Here is a 17,077-nt window from a genome sequence, read left to right on the forward strand (position 1 = left end):
AGTGGCACATTATCATTTGGCATTCTTAATTGTTATTTCCATCTTTGATCTACAGGGTGACATCAAGAAATGGAAATCATGCCCAAGATTGAAGAAATGGAACCACATAGCAGTTGTGCAAGATAGCCTTTTTATTGAATTGTTACATTGCACACAACACACAACACAATGTATTTGCATGTTTACATGCATAATGCACATGCGTATCTATCTGCATCAGTGCACAAGACACCACATGCCCACTTTTGCAATTTTGAAATAACTATGGTTATTTGCACTGAACAAAAATGTCCAATTGCTTCCATAGGGGAACTTACACATGCATTTGTTTCCTATGGAAGTTCCTCTATGAAACTTCACACATTAGTAAAGAAATATAGGGATTGGCATATGGTCCCTATATTGATTTACAAATGTGCATTGCAATGAGATGGTATTTATTAAAAATCATACATTATATGAAAATATCTCTTAGTCAAGTTATTTTTTTTAATTATGACTGCTGCTGAGTAATTTAAAATGTAGGTCTTTGGAGCACAGCTAGGCAAATTAACTTATCTGAAATTTGCTTTTATTGAAGTATTTTGTTTATATTCAGTTAAGACAGATATCCGGGGCACCCCATGAGACTTTATTATACTCACAGAAGCCAACCAGACAAGCAGGATTGGCTTGTTTCCTATTTTGTGACTCAGGGTTCAACACATTGGACAGCTCCTTCAAAGCTCACACTATAATTTAGAGTGAATTCATCATCACACTGATATGGAAGCCACCGGTGGTCATTGAATGTATGACAGTTGCTACAATCTTCTTGTACAATTTCAATGAAACCACTTATGGAGCCACTGTGGAACCTGTAGAAATAGCTATGAAGTACTACATGATTTACTTCGTAAGATCAATACCCATGGCTTGTTGGAGCCATATGTCACCAGTAAGCATATTTGATAAGTAGTTGATTGATAGTGAAAGTATGAATTCTGACTCAGCAGGCAATTTCAGTCCCAGACCAATACTTTCCACAACCAGTCCCAGTCTATTCATTCTAGAACTAACAAAAGTACCCAGCATTGCATAGGTTGGAATACACCCAACCCTCCAAACAAAACTATGCAGATGTCAGAGCTGACCTTGTTTGGATCAAGCCATGCCTAATGACATTGGTACACACTAACATGCACCTGAGGAATTAGGGGCTGTGCAGACCTCCCCTAAGGGTGCCACGACCCTAATCTGACCTTTCCAGGGTGCAAAAAGGAGATGCAAAAAGAGGGCTTCATATTGCATGGATCTCAAATGTTACCATGAGTTAATTATCAACATCTGCCATCTTGTGACTGGAGATGATATTACAGTCTTCAAATAAACACAATTAATTAAAATCAAGTAATGCATCAAACCCCAAACAATCTGCAGATGCATATCCTTAGGGTCTGCTTTGTATATCTGTCAAACTTTCTATGACAAGATTCATTAACTTGGAGGTATTACTCTGACAGACAGACCCATGCCCTTTAATATTGTTTTACACTGACACTCCCTTTTTGGGAGGAAGGTGGCACAGAAGTCAAATAAATAAATATAAAATAAATTAACTAATGTAATAGTGATAGTGTATGGACAGAATGGTTATTGTAGCAGTTATTATTTGTTGTGCTATCATACATATTTTAAAATTGCACCTATTTTAATGTTAAATATTATGATCAGCATAGACTCTGGAGACCAGGGTTAAAATCGCTGTTCAAGCCATGGTGACTTTGAGCAACTCACATACTCTCAGCCTCAGAGGAAAAGGCAATACCCCTTTGAACAACACTGGCCAAGAAAACTCCATGATAGATTTGATTTAGAGTCACCCTATGCTGGAAATGACTTGAAGGCACACAACAACATTACAGTCTGAATAATGTCTGTATAGACTTACATCTTGGGTTAAAGTTTCAAGAGATTTTCCTCTGCTGATTCGTTGACTATTGGATCCATGTCTTAGTGATCTGAAATTATCACATTTATCTGGGTAAGAGATACTGATATCATTATCATTATGCAATACTTATCACAGTTTTCTTTAGGTTATATCAACAGCTTGTATGTTATTCAGCCTATATTAATCTACTATATTAATCACGTTTTCCGCTCTTTTACATTAATAGTTTGGATGCCATGGAATGTTGAAAAAGCCTTTTTTGTATTAATATGTGACAATGACTTTGAAATTGTTGCTGCCATTAAAATGTAGGGATTTAGCCCTTGTGCAAGTAACTTTTAACTCACAAATATTTACTATGCTGTATTTGATACACACGTTTTTTTCCTTTAAAGGTTTTCTGGTAACTGTACTTACCTGCGTTCTTGGCGTATGTGATGCTGGACACTCAGAATTGATCTTTCTTTCGCAGGCTGTCCCTCAAAGGAACCACTTAGCATGCGCTGACGAGTGCAGGCCCTAGGGGAAAAAATAATATCATAAGAATAAGAAAATTCTATAGACAAAAGAAAACAAATTTAAACAAGGATTTTATGTTTACAGTTTGTTTTAAATACACCGCTTTGATCTAATTTGGAAAAGTGGTATATAAATAAACATTATTATTATTATTATTATTATTATTTTTCTGTTTTTGTGTAAAAAAATGAAATGGATCATCTCCACCATCAGGGCTTCCCAGTGAGAAAATTTGGATACAGTGAGATTCTTTACGTTTTAGGACTTTTAAAACACGAAATTTGTCCATTCTTAAAGATGTGGGGAAAAGGAATTGCACAAAATGTCTTCTCTGCTGACAATGTTTTTTGTGTGCAGAAAGTATGATTTTTTTACACAGGAAACTTACTTTCTCATTGAAAATCACGTTTCTGTACAAAGAATAGCTTCTGACATAGAAAATAATGTTTCCTTTATTTAAAAAAATAACCTAACAGGGCTAGGTTTTTTTAAAATGCAAAGCATTTATATTATGAAAACAAATCCTGATCAATAAATAGTCTTAAAACACAGTTACATTTTCTTATTTAAATCCTGCAACGGGGAGAAAATTGTTGAAATTAACAAAAGTGAATATCTCTAATCATCATGGGCACAAAAAGTCACAAATAAGAAGAGAAAGAAGGGAAAGGAGAATTGGATTGGACAAAATGGTTTATTATTGAGTAGCATAAATTTAGTTGCACATGAAATGAAAGAAAGCATTAACTCACAAATATTACCTAAGAATTTTATTGATTGCAGTCTCCTTTTCCAGAAGGTTTCTTGCCCTAATGCTGAAAACAGATTTGCGGAGCTGCAGAACAAAGGAAAAAGCATCTTTACTTTTTGTATATCCTGTCATAGTCCAGAAAGCCAATGGCCAACTAAGATACACTATGATATTGAAGTACCTGACCCAAACATTAACAGGTAAGGCCTGATATGGTAAACCAGATATCTTTGCAATTTGCACCTTCCAGCAAGCCTTGACATTTACCTCTGGAGCAACTGCTCTAGAGTGATATTTATATGAAAACAATTACTTGTAAGCATACAAGTATTTCTCCTAGCTACCCCTACATTACCCAGTGTGTGTTAAATGGCTTAATAGTATTTGGAGAATTGTTTTGAAAGAAGAGCTCCACCAAGTTTACATTGCTATTATGAAGGCAGAGCTATCTTCTTAATGTGACAAAATGTACATGGACATCTCTGTGGTAATATTTCCCAAGAATCTGTAAATTTCTTGTAAACTCTGTTAGCATTTTGTGAAGTTCTACATCTTCCCGTTTTGTTTTGCAATGCACTAATCTTAATTCCATGACCAGAGAATATAGCTGCTATAAAAACCAAAGTCACACAAACTCTGATTATGAGAGAAAATCTGCCAGTTACCCATATCATAAAATTGCTTAAAGGCAGGCAGATGGTTCCAGTAGACAGTAAAGCCAAAACCACATCTGCTATATTTGCTATATGAATGGCAAGTCACCATCCATATGACAACAACCCAGATGTTGTAGATGACAAAAGATTTTCTAAAAACATCCATCTAATTTTTTTTTTTTGGGGGGGGGAGTTATTTTTTAAAGATAAAGGGAATGGTCTGGTAAGTACTACATACCTTTCCTGGGAGTAAATCCCATTTAACTGTACCATCCCATCACTGTTCAGTTATGTATGGCATCAGCAAGCCATTATTATATTCTTTTTTAAAGTAACTTTTATCTAAGATATGACTAGCAGGACAAAGTAAAACCTGTGCATTTGTATGTGAGTATGCATGGGATGTGTCTGTCATTAAGAAAAGAGTACAAAAGGAAAGGGTTAAATAGTCCTTCACCAGCACCATTGCTGCAGAGATATGCAGATCATTTCAGGGAAAGAAACAGCACAGAGCCCATCAGGAGATCTACCAGAATAATAGTCAGTTTGGCTCTCAGAATATTATCATTAGTCAGATTCCCTAGTCACTTCTGAATGAAAAAACAACTAAGTAATATTGGAGAACTAATCTGTGTTTAATGCAAGGATGTGGAACAAAAGGCACATTTAGGTCAGGTCAAAAGCTTTGACATAAGAAGTAACTGAGCAAGCATTTTAGATTGAATTAGCAATCAACATTTGTGTCAAAAACATCCAAATACAAAAATAAGGAAGTCAAAATTTAAGTTGTCAAAATCCAAACTTTGGTTCCATAGACTGGGGGTGGAGGAAAGAGGAGAATGGTTTTCATTTTATCTTTGCCAGTCAGATTTTTATTACTGATGAATTCATTCAAACGAATGTCTATCTAAACTGTAATTGAAAGGAAACTTGGAGAATAAAATCATTTGTGCTTTGTCTGAAAAGACTAATTAAAGAGCTCATCCCATGGCATTTTAATTTGGTTTACCTCTATCCAGTTTAAGCCTTAATTCGGGCAGCATCCTGATATTATCAGATGGTTTTTGCCGCCTTATTTGCTGCCTGAATACAGCCCAGGTCCATCCCTGCTTCGAGGAGTGCTCCACCAACCATTTTTGCAAGCTGGAAAACTGCCAGATCCGAAAAGAACCGGGAGAAGCGGCTCTGGAAACAGCGATATTGTACCCATCTGCTAGCCTTTCTCTTATTAGAGAAAGTGGGTACTACACATGAGGGCATATTCACACTCAGATACTTTGAGTTATATCCTTCCCCAAGAATGAAAGCTAGTGTCAGGAACAGAATCTGTTAGATTACAGAAATGGCATATAAATCTCTGTTAATCTGTATCTGTACAAGAGAGTAATTCCTAAATCAGGTTATCTCTTGTATAAGTTTCATGGTCAAGAGTCTGTGCAAGTTATTATCCCTGGATTCCACACTGAATCGTCTACCAAGAAGACAGAGAAAGATGGATTTATGACTCACATAATTCCCTTTGGCTACATATCTTTGGTAGCTCTGAAAGATATAACTCACCAGTATACTATATCATTTCGAGAAAGTATATGATACCTTTTTAATTCCCTTGTTTGTGATTCTATGTTCTTTGTATATGTCAAATATTCTGTTAGTTAAGATGTTGATACTTGGAGGAGTACCACTCCACATATGAACCTGCCTGAAGTTTAAGGTCTATTGGAGAGGCCTTCGTCTGTGTCCCATCAGTCAAGGCAATATACTATGCAAGGATATGGGAGAGAGCCCTCCCTGTTGTGGAACACCCTCCACTTGGAGGCCCATCTGGCATCAAGATTGCTGTTGATTAGGCTCCAAGTAAAAACATATTTGTTCATGAAAGCTTTTGGGAGCTGATTGGCTTTACAAAAACCCTCTTATGTTCATGGTTTTAATTCATTTTAAACTATTTTGACCTTTTAAATTATTTTTTATTATTTAATATATATTTTAGCCTTTTAAAATTATTTTAAATTTGTTAGATTGTTTTTACCAGATGCTGGCCTGAGATCTTTGGACAAAGGGTGAGATGTAAATATTTCAATCAATCAATCAATCAATCAATCAATCATCTTATCTCATCACACTGACTTCCAGTGTTTTGCATAACTCAGATTTTGGAAGAAAGTCTTTCCTTGAAGTTTAAGGCTTTAACCAGTTCTGGGCACCACAATTCAAAAAGGATGTGGAGAAACTGGAGCGTGTCCAAAGGAGGGCGACTAAAACGGTGAAGGGCCTGGAAACCATGCCCTATGAGGAATGAATCAGGGAGCTGGTGATGTTTAGCCTGGAGAAGAGAAGGTTACGAGGTGATATAATAGCCCTGTTTAAACATTTGAAGGGATGTCATATTGAAGAGGGAGCCAGCTTGTTTTCTGCTGTTCCAGAGAACAGGACCCGGTATAATAATAATAATAATAATAATAATAATAATAATAATAATAATAATATCATCTTTATTTATATTTCTCGCCTCTCCCCATGGATTGAGGCAAGAGTACATCAGATAAAATCACCATTACAACAAGCTCCAGGAGATTTCACCTCAACATTAAGAGGAACTTCCTGACAGTAAGGGCTGTTACTGTTACTGTAAGGACAGTGGAACAAACTCCCTCAGAGTGTAGTGGAGTCTCCTTCCTTGGAGGTCTTTAAACAGAGGCTGGATGGCCATCTGTCAGGGATGCTTTGAGATTTCCTGCATGTCAGGGAGTTGGACTGGATGGCCCTTGTGGTCTCTTCCAATTCTATGATTCTATGATTCATATATAGCTCTTTAACCTAGAACTAAATGACAGCTATTGAGGCTCAAACTTTGAGGAGAGGTGGGTAAGAAATAAAATGTATTATCAGTTTATTATTATTGTGTGATTTATGTGATTATGTGATTTAGGACCCTAATAATAATAATAATAATACATTTTATTTATAGACCGCTATTCCGCAATGATCATAGCGGTGTACAGTACAAAAATGCAATACAATACAATCTCTCTCCCTCAAGAAGGTGGCTGAAGGGAGGTCTTTTTTTCTTCCAGACAGGCCTGGTGGAGCTAGCCTGCCTTTCTCTCCCTCAAGATGGAGGCTGAAGGGAGGGCTTGTCTTCTTCCAGGCAGGCCTGGTGGAGCTAGCCTGCCTTTCTCTCCCTCAAGATGGAGGCTGAAGGGAGGTCTTTTTTTCTTCCAGACAGGCCTGGTGGAGCTAGCCTGCCTTTCTCTCCCTCAAGATGGAGGCTGAAGGGAGGGCTTGTCTTCTTCCAGGCAGGCCTGGTGGAGCTAGCCTGCCTTTCTCTCCCTCAAGATGGAGGCTGAAGGGAGGGCTTGTCTTCTTCCAGGCAGGCCTGGTGGAGCTAGCCTGCCTTTCTCTCCCCCTCAAGATGGAGGCTGAAGGGAGGGCTTGTCTTCTTCCAGGCAGGCCTGGTGGAGCTAGCCTGCCTTTCTCTCCCTCAAGATGGAGGCTGAAGGGAGGGCTTGTCTTCTTCCAGGCAGGCCTGGTGGAGCTAGCCTGCCTTTCTCTCCCTCAAGATGGAGGCTGAAGGGAGGTCTTTTTTTCTTCCAGACAGGCCTGGTGGAGCTAGCCTGCCTTTCTCTCCCTCAAGATGGAGGCTGAAGGGAGGGCTTGTCTTCTTCCAGGCAGGCCTGGTGGAGCTAGCCTGCCTTTCTCTCCCTCAAGATGGAGGCTGAAGGGAGGGCTTGTCTTCTTCCAGGCAGGCCTGGTGGAGCTAGCCTGCCTTTCTCTCCCCCTCAAGATGGAGGCTGAAGGGAGGGCTTGTCTTCTTCCAGGCAGGCCTGGTGGAGCTAGCCTGCCTTTCTCTCCCTCAAGATGGAGGCTGAAGGGAGGGCTTGTCTTCTTCCAGGCAGGCAGTTGGAGCTAGCCTGCCTCTCTCTCCCTCAAGATGGAGGATGAAGGGAGGGCTTGTCTTCTTCCAGGCAGGCCTGGTGGAGCTAGCCTGCCTTTCTCTCCCTCAAGATGGAGGTTGAAGGGAGGGCTTGTCTTCTTCCAGGCAGGCCTGGTGGAGCTAGCCTGCCTTTCTCTCCCCCTCAAGATGGAGGCTGAAGGGAGGGCTTGTCTTCTCCCAGGCAGGCCTGGTGGAGCTAGCCTGCCTTTCTCTCCCTCAAGATGGAGGCTGAAGGGAGGGCTTGTCTTCTTCCAGGCAGGCCTGGTGGAGGTAGCCTGCCTTTCTCTCCCTCAAGATGGAGGCTGAAGGGAGGGCTTGTCTTCTTCCAGGCAGGCCTGGTGGAGCTAGCCTGCCTTTCTCTCCCTCAAGATGGAGGCTGAAGGGAGGGCTTGTCTTCTTCCAGGCAGGCCTGGTGGAGCTAGCCTGCCTTTCTCTCCCTCAAGATGGAGGCTGAAGGGAGGGCTTGTCTTCTTCCAGGCAGGCCTGGTGGAGGTAGCCTGCCTTTCTCTCCCTCAAGATGGAGGCTGAAGGGAGGGCTTGTCTTCTTCCAGGCAGGCCTGGTGGAGCTAGCCTGCCTTTCTCTCCCCCTCAAGATGGAGGCTGAAGGGAGGGCTTGTCTTCTTCCAGGCAGGCCTGGTGGAGCTAGCCTGCCTTTCTCTCCCTCAAGATGGAGGCTGAAGGGAGGGCTTGTCTTCTTCCAGGCAGGCAGTTGGAGCTAGCCTGCCTTTCTCTCCCTCAAGATGGAGGCTGAAGGGAGGGCTTGTCTTCTTCCAGGCAGGCCTGGTGGAGCTAGCCTGCCTTTCTCTCCCCCTCAAGATGGAGGCTGAAGGGAGGGCTTGTCTTCTTCCAGGCAGGCCTGGTGGAGCTAGCCTGCCTTTCTCTCCCTCAAGATGGAGGCTGAAGGGAGGGCTTGTCTTCTTCCAGGCAGGCCTGGTGGAGCTAGCCTGCCTTTCTCTCCCTCAAGATGGAGGCTGAAGGGAGGGCTTGTCTTCTTCCAGGCAGGCCTGGTGGAGCTAGCCTGCCTTTCTCTCCCTCAAGATGGAGGCTGAAGGGAGGGCTTGTCTTCTTCCAGGCAGGCCTGGTGGAGCTAGCCTGCCTTTCTCTCCCCCTCAAGATGGAGGCTGAAGGGAGGGCTTGTCTTCTCCCAGGCAGGCCTGGTGGAGCTAGCCTGCCTTTCTCTCCCTCAAGATGGAGGCTGAAGGGAGGGCTTGTCTTCTTCCAGGCAGGCCTGGTGGAGCTAGCCTGCCTTTCTCTCCCTCAAGATGGAGGCTGAAGGGAGGGCTTGTCTTCTTCCAGGCAGGCCTGGTGGAGCTAGCCTGCCTTTCTCTCCCTCAAGATGGAGGCTGAAGGGAGGGCTTGTCTTCTTCCAGGCAGGCCTGGTGGAGCTAGCCTGCCTTTCTTTCCCCCTCAAGATGGAGGCTGAAGGGAGGGCTTGTCTTCTTCCAGGCAGGCCTGGTGGAGCTAGCCTGCCTTTCTCTCCCCCTCAAGATGGAGGCTGAAGGGAGGGCTTGTCTTCTTCCAGGCAGGCCTGGTGGAGCTAGCCTGCCTTTCTCTCCCCCTCAAGATGGAGGCTGAAGGGAGGGCTTGTCTTCTTCCAGGCAGGCCTGGTGGAGCTAGCCTGCCTTTCTCTCCCTCAAGATGGAGGCTGAAGGGAGGGCTTGTCTTCTTCCAGGCAGGCCTGGTGGAGCTAGCCTGCCTTTCTCTCCCCCTCAAGATGGAGGCTGAAGGGAGGGCTTGTCTTCTTCCAGGCAGGCCTGGTGGAGCTAGCCTGCCTTTCTCTCCCCCTCAAGATGGAGGCTGAAGGGAGGGCTTGTCTTCTTCCAGGCAGGCCTGGTGGAGCTAGCCTGCCTTTCTCTCCCTCAAGATGGAGGCTGAAGGGAGGGCTTGTCTTCTTCCAGGCAGGCCTGGTGGAGCTAGCCTGCCTTTCTCTCCCCCTCAAGATGGAGGCTGAAGGGAGGGCTTGTCTTCTTCCAGGCAGGCCTGGTGGAGCTAGCCTGCCTTTCTCTCCCTCAAGATGGAGGCTGAAGGGAGGGCTTGTCTTCTTCCAGGCAGGCCTGGTGGAGCTAGCCTGCCTTTCTCTCCCCCTCAAGATGGAGGCTGAAGGGAGGGCTTGTCTTCTCCCAGGCAGGCCTGGTGGAGCTAGCCTGCCTTTCTCTCCCTCAAGATGGAGGCTGAAGGGAGGGCTTGTCTTCTTCCAGGCAGGCCTGGTGGAGGTAGCCTGCCTTTCTCTCCCTCAAGATGGAGGCTGAAGGGAGGGCTTGTCTTCTTCCAGGCAGGCCTGGTGGAGCTAGCCTGCCTTTCTCTCCCCCTCAAGATGGAGGCTGAAGGGAGGGCTTGTCTTCTTCCAGGCAGGCCTGGTGGAGCTAGCCTGCCTCTCTCTCCCCCTCAAGATGGAGGCTGAAGGGAGACCCTAGGGATATAGTGCGAGGTAGATACCTGTTAAGCTGCTCTGGGATCCTTTTTGTCTGAAGAATATAATTTTGTCTGAACGATATAATTACTTTAAATAAATAAAAAATAAAATAAAAATGAATCCAGTTTACCAAGTGACATTCCCCTATAAAGTATCAAGGTAAAGATGGGTAAGATGACTAGGATCATCCCAGTTAGGAACTTGCCCTTGTTAAATGTTGACAAAGTGGAGCTCTCGTCATTTTATACACTAGGAAGTGTTCCAGATTCTCTGATTCATGTTGCATGAAATATAGATAGGATGCACAACAGAAGCTGCGGCTCTCAGCAGAACGTCTCTTTCACTGTTCTTGGTTTCAATGATCTGTGTTTAACTGACAAGAAGCTCAAGCTTCTTTCCGTTCTACTCTGCACACAGACAAGTATTCATTTTTTTTTAAAAAAAGGTTACTATTTCAATTTTATGCTAGCAAGGAGATTTGGGAAGAAATCAGTATGTTTAAATGGGGGGTTGCCATGGTAATTATAACTGTAGAAAGGCAGCATCAGTCTAGCAAAATGCAACTAATGTTCCACCAAAATGGATAAAATTCCCATGGGGTATATGAAATAACTTTATACTGAGTCATGCTCATGTCCATATTGCCAAGTTCTCTTTGGCAACAGTTTTCCTATGCCTTGGGCAAAGCTTTCTCTCATACCTACTATCTCCGGGTCAAACTACATACTATATTAGACAGATAAAACACAACTAAAGATCATTTTTTAAAACTTGTATGGCTCAATAACAAGTGTGCATGGGTATGAAAAGCTTAAACCTTCTGCCTCTGTGTTTTTCTATTATAATTTCACACACACACACAACCTCATACCTATTTATCTGATGGCAGTGAAATTTAACCCTACTCCAAGGAGGCAGCTAGATAAAAGCACAAGTTGTAAACTGGATCCCTGTTTGTTTGCTGCTGGATGGAATGGAGCTTCAGCAGCCCCTAGGAGGACCTTTCCTTCCCTAAACAGCAAAAAACAAACAAACAAACAAACAACCACATGGCTGGTTGACTCTGTTTGGAAGGTGCAAGCCATACCCAGTGGACACCAAAGGAGAAGTTTCTTTCTCTGGTCAGCCTGGGCAGTTTTAAATGCTCATTTTTGGCACACATGGTCAATCATGCTTCTGCTGCCTTTCCAACTCCCCACCTCTCCTTTCCTGTCATTACATGTGGGGTACTTTTGCTACTGTAATTTTATTTATTTCCATATTTAACTGTTCTTTATGGAATTTTAGCATTATTATGAAACCAGCTTGGGGGCAGAGGGCCTGCATGCCACCACCCCACTTGGGGATCCTCTTAAGAGACCTTGGGAATGAAGGTTCTGAGGGACATACTGGGCTCAGAAGCTGTTGGGCCTACTTCCTTCCCTGTGACTGAGGGGACATACAGTCACTTATACACACATGGGACACCATATCCTGCAGTTCCATGTGTTGTGAAAGCCTGGCGTGCAGGTGAGTTGTCATTGGCTGACAGGTGGGTCAATTGATGCATGGGTCCACTATTTCATGTACCTCAAGAAGATTATCAGACCAGTGCTTAAGCACTGGTTAATCACCTCTAAAATGTTGAGGAAGTGCACATGTGTGAAAGCCTCATGTGCTTCCTCAATGTCAGGGAATCATCAGCTTCCCCCTTCATCACTGAATCATTCTGGGAGAGGGACTTTCCTCTGATCACAAAGTTTCCGTTCAGAGGAAATTCCCTCTCCCCGAATGATTCAGTGATGCTGGAGGGGAGCTGACAATTCCCTGATGTTGAGGAAGTGCACCAGGCTTTCACATACATGCGGTTCCTCAACATTTTAGAGGAGATTTACCAGTGCTTGCCCCATGGTAAGTGCTGGTCTGATAATCTTCCAAGTCTCTATGGGTGTAACCTAAGAGAGTTGTGGCCTGTTTTATTCCCATACAGTTTTTCCTGTTGTCTTCTGTTGTGACACTCTGCTCACTCATCCAGATGGGGGAGTTCAAACATCATACTTCTACACTTGTCCCTATCCATATTGGGGGCCTTATATGCTTAGAGTAAAAGATGAGAAAAGTCTTATCCATTCAGAATGTTTAATGTTGCATGTTATTTGATCCTCCAACTTTTTAATTAGGGATGCTGAGTACTGACTCTAGAACTCTGGTTTACGCTTGAATTTATCACATTTGGCCACACAGGCTCTTTAAAAACTTTATAATTGACTTGACATCCCCTTTTTTACAGGCCCCATAAGTTATGAATGAATTCTGTGTATGAAGGATACAATTGGTATATACAGTAGGACAATGTATTACATGAGTAATCCATGCTGGGACCTTTTAGATAATACGATTTTTGCATATAATCTGGAACATAATTTCTTTTAACTGAAATGAAAGACCAAGTATTTTCTCTAGACATTTTCTAGGTTCTCTAACATGTTTCTATGGTATGCTTATGATAGAAGTTGACCACAGTTGAGCTGGAAGATCTAGTAATTCCTAGAGAGAATACTTCTCTAGGCATTTTCTAGGTTCTCCAGCACAATTCTATGGTTAGTTTTTGGCAGAAGCATACCATACAATTGCGTTGGAGGGCTTAGAAAATGCCTAGAGAAAACATACTTTTTCTGACTTGTGTTATATGAACTTGCATAATATGTAGTCCTACTGTAAAAATTGTTGATAGACAAACCATTGCAATAGGTTAACACCGCACAAGCTACCCATATTTTTACCACATTAGACTTTTATAAAAGAGTTGTTAATATTCAGAATGATTTTTGGATTTCTAAATAAATGAATATGTACAGTTTTATCTATAAGTCCAATTTAAATTCATGAATTAAAAAAAAAAAAAACCCTGGTCCATACACTACTCCAAGTAGCCCTTGACCACATTCCAAGCTGGGCTTTCACCATGTGTTCAGTTCACCACCTTGAACAATAATGGGCTGTGTTCTTACAGGACTTCTGCTAAAACTTCACCTCATATATTGCTGGTTACCTTCTGGTCAATGTATTTGTTGTCTTCAATTGCAAGCCTTTTGGAGTGGTCACAAGAGGAAGAAGAAGCTGATGGAAGCCTTCTTAGTAAACAAATTGTATCTTGCTGCTGTCGATCAATAAATTGCTTCATAAAACTTTCCCTTGTAATTACAAAAAAGAAGGAAAAAGGATATTGAAGGGAAAGCAGGGATTCACTTTGTCCTTACTTGTTAGTAAGTTTATACTTCGGTATCTCAGACAGTAATAATAGTCCTATGCTATGATTTGCTCCCTGCTAAGACAAAAGATAAAATTAAAATACAAAATCATAAAAGGCATACAGTATCATAGAGAATGATTTTGGCTTAATAATTAAATCAAATGATTAAGGATTACCATTACATTTGTATGCATCTGAAAAACAGTCTAAATCAGGAGTGGAGAGCCTATGGCTCTTGGCCTAATTCCAAAATCTCTTTGCAGGTATTCAGTTCAAATCTTTGGCATGAATGATCTGGGTGTGAGGGGAACAAAAACACAATCACTATTGGATTCAGCCCCACCCACTGCATGTGGACCCTAATATATTAAACCTGAAGGAATAGGACCCTTGAAACAAACAACCAAATGTTCTAAAAGTTCTAAATGATCTTTGATCACCACCTGTTTTGCATTGTGCATCATTTTGTATCAGCCAGGCAGTTCCCATTCCCAGGGTATTTCCAGGTTCCCACCCTCAGGCTTTAGAAGGAGTTGAAATGAAACTATCCAAGGTGATGAATATACTTTGGGGATATGCTTTGGTACCTAGGATGTTGCTGTGTGCCTTCAAGGCATTTCCAGTTGTGGTGATCATAAGGCAAACTTATCATAAGGATTTCTCTGCAAAATTTGTTCAGAGGTGGTTTGCCTTTGCCTTCCTCTGAGGCTGAGAAAATGTGACTTGCCCAAGGTCACCCAGTGGGTTTCCATAGTCAAGCAGGGATTTGAACACTGATCCCCCAGAGCCATAGTCAGACCCTGAAACCACTACATCATGCTCTCTCTCTCTCTCTTTGGATAGCTCCTTTAAAATTTGGACTCAGACAATGAAGAAATTTATTGCCTCACTGACATGGAAGACACTCTCCACCACTGACAAAAATGCTGTTACAATCCAAATCAATCTTCTCGGTGTTAAAGACACAAATACAGACAAAATCTGTTCAGCCTCAAACTGATGTTAGAGGTATTTGCTCTAACTATAATTTGCATAAACTACATTTTGATGTTTAATATTTTTGTGTTAATAATTTTACTTTGCTATATTTTGATGTTCTACAGGACAAAACCAAAGCTAAAACAAAATGAATACACTTTAATAAACTGTTTTATAAAATTCCAACATAGGTGGCTCTCACAATGTAATACTAAGAAGTGTGAAATCTTAGAATCACAGTCTTTCTTCCTACAAGTACTATTTGTCTGTTTGCATTCTTCATTCTGGTCACACTACTTTGTAGGTTCAATACAAGAAACCCAATCAAAGTCAGATAATTATATAATAATTATATAACTAATGACAGAATCGTGTACCATCTTACCTGGGAGTAATTAGCATCACTGAACTCAATGCAGCTTACTTCTGATTTGGTATGTACTGAATTTGGAAGTAGTCAATTAAAAAAAAATCTCTTTCAATAAAGGCATTTTTATGGGGATGGAACAAAGGAAGGATCCCACAAAAAACCTCAAATGAAATAATGTGGAGAAAGTCTTAAATCTATCTCAAAATACTCTTCACACTGGTTCAGTGTGTCAGGAGAGTTGGAAAAGGTTACTACCTTATTTTGGGGACTGTAAAATCCGAAGGGAGCTTGGAGATTTTTACCATTTGAGGTCTGTTAGGGAATTTTTCGAAGATCCGAAGACGCAATGGGAGCTTCTCCTTTGTATCTGCATTCGCTTCACTTTGTTTCAGCTAATAAAGTGAAATAAAGTAAGATAATGAAACAATCCAGTATTTCTTTTATTATTATTTTTGCTTTTGAAGATGATGTAGTCAGCTGAAGAAACACAAGATGGCAGCAAAGAACTACAGAACACTTGGGTGGTTCCAATACTCCTTGGATGTGTTAAAATTACTGCTACAAAATTGAAGTTGAAACAGTATGTTTTTTGAAAGATTCAAAATGCAATGAATGTTGTAGAGAATATTTGTACAGTCAGCCCTCTGTATCCACGGAGTCAACCAACCATAGTTAGAAAATATTCACACACGCACACAAATTCAAAAAGCAAAGCTTGATTTTGGTATTTTATAGAAAGGGGACCATTTTACTATGCCATTGTATGTAATGAGGCTTGAGCATCCATGCAGTTTGTTATCTACCAGGAATCCTGGAACCAAACCACAGCAGATACCAATGGCCCACTGTATTTCCTTTATGCATTCTCCCCAATCCACAATTCTCTAATACTCTATAAAGACAATAAATATTACTTCTCCCCTTACTACTTTCATCTATGGCAGATAAATGGAATGTGTGATGTGACATACATTTAGGTGATGGGAAAAAATTTGAATGACAGTATCCAGTAAAAGCTTAAAACGCCACAAATCCAAACTAAATTAGGTTTTGGGATTCATACCGCCAAAGAGATTTCTAGCATATTGGACAATCCACGTTTGAAATTTTTTGCTGATCCTGTGAATAGGAAGACATCTGTTCCTGTGAATAAACTTGAAGGCAATATAGCAGGCTTAGTAGTTTGTCTAACCATGCTAGGACAAGGTAATTGCTATTCCAGCTCATCTCAGAAAACATTCATTTTGGGAATAAAATATGGTTGGAAGAATGTAAGAAGCAGAAAGGATTTGCAGAGAAGAACTAAGGGAGAAGAGATTAGGAAGCTAATGCTGAGGAAGTATCTTAGGCATTCACAACCAAAGGAATAGCCATCTTGTAAATGGGAATATTTTTTTAAATATTTCTCCAGGCTTTTAAATAACTAATAGCTAAAGGTATTTCTCTGCTCTTCAGACAAGATGACATGTTCTTCAATAAGCATTGGGGGTTGATATCTATTAGTTATTCTCACACCTGCATATGCTTGAGGAGAGTATAATGTAGTAAGTAAAGGGAAGGGGAGGCTGAGTTTCAGAAGCTGGCCCTGGCTCTTAAGCAGGGACTGATGCAGGGAGTCTTAATTTGGGATCTATACACTCCAGGGGTCAACAAACAGGCTTAAGAGGGTCAATACACTGGATGCAAAATGATTTTTTACTTCCATTTCCTTCCTGTTACTTTATATTTTTCCTATCACAGTGAATTTTAAGTAAAAATGGAGTCTTTTGATTGTTCATTGGGATTTATTTTTCATTGTGATTATTTGCAGTGCTCATTGTGATTATGCATCCATGTGAAAGAAATCAGTTTCTAATACAATGAAATAAATTGGCTGAAAGTGTTTGTACATATACTGTATATTAATGTGCATTTTTCTGGAAAGGGGGTCTATGGCATTCATGAGATTTCCAAAGGCGTTCATAACCTGCAAAAGGTTAAGAACCATTAATTTAAAGCATGTGCTGTCTGCTGTGGCACCCGGTTGTTTAGCTACCCTCAGTATGTGTATCTGTCAAACAGATATCACAAAATCACTGTGACTCTCCTGTACTCCTAAAGGGCGTCTCCTCAAAATTTCAGTGGCTCAGGAAAGTGTGGAAACAACCAGACAAGATAATTAAATTTCAGCACAATCATTAGGATATCTAATGGAGAACATCTAATCATAGATAAGCGTCTGAAGGTGTCTGAAGGGCAGGCTGCTCGTATTCACCAGCCTCCAGTATGGAAGGACAATAACCTCAGAA

At 41.4% G+C, this 17,077-nt stretch overlaps 1 protein-coding gene across 8 annotated transcripts in view; it reads right to left on the reverse strand.

Annotated features, from left to right (window-relative positions):
* NALCN (sodium leak channel, non-selective) overlaps window positions 1-17,077 on the reverse strand; it is a 300,415-nt gene that overhangs the window by 53,647 nt on the left and 229,691 nt on the right. For all 8 annotated transcript variants that reach the window (XM_089511232.1, XM_089511233.1, XM_089511229.1 and 5 more), the window contains 5 exons: window positions 15,045-15,181; window positions 13,241-13,382; window positions 3,214-3,287; window positions 2,351-2,452; window positions 1,931-2,000 (listed from right to left, as the gene is read on the reverse strand). In XM_089511232.1, coding sequence (XP_089367358.1) covers window positions 1,931-2,000; window positions 2,351-2,452; window positions 3,214-3,287; window positions 13,241-13,382; window positions 15,045-15,181 — 525 coding nt within the window. The remainder of the gene's footprint in view (window positions 1-1,930; window positions 2,001-2,350; window positions 2,453-3,213; window positions 3,288-13,240; window positions 13,383-15,044; window positions 15,182-17,077) is intronic.

Source organism: Sceloporus occidentalis, unplaced genomic scaffold (assembly GCF_023333645.1).
Source record: "Sceloporus occidentalis isolate IW3139 unplaced genomic scaffold, rSceOcc1.0.p SCAF_2, whole genome shotgun sequence".
Taxonomy (NCBI): domain Eukaryota; kingdom Metazoa; phylum Chordata; class Lepidosauria; order Squamata; family Phrynosomatidae; genus Sceloporus; species Sceloporus occidentalis.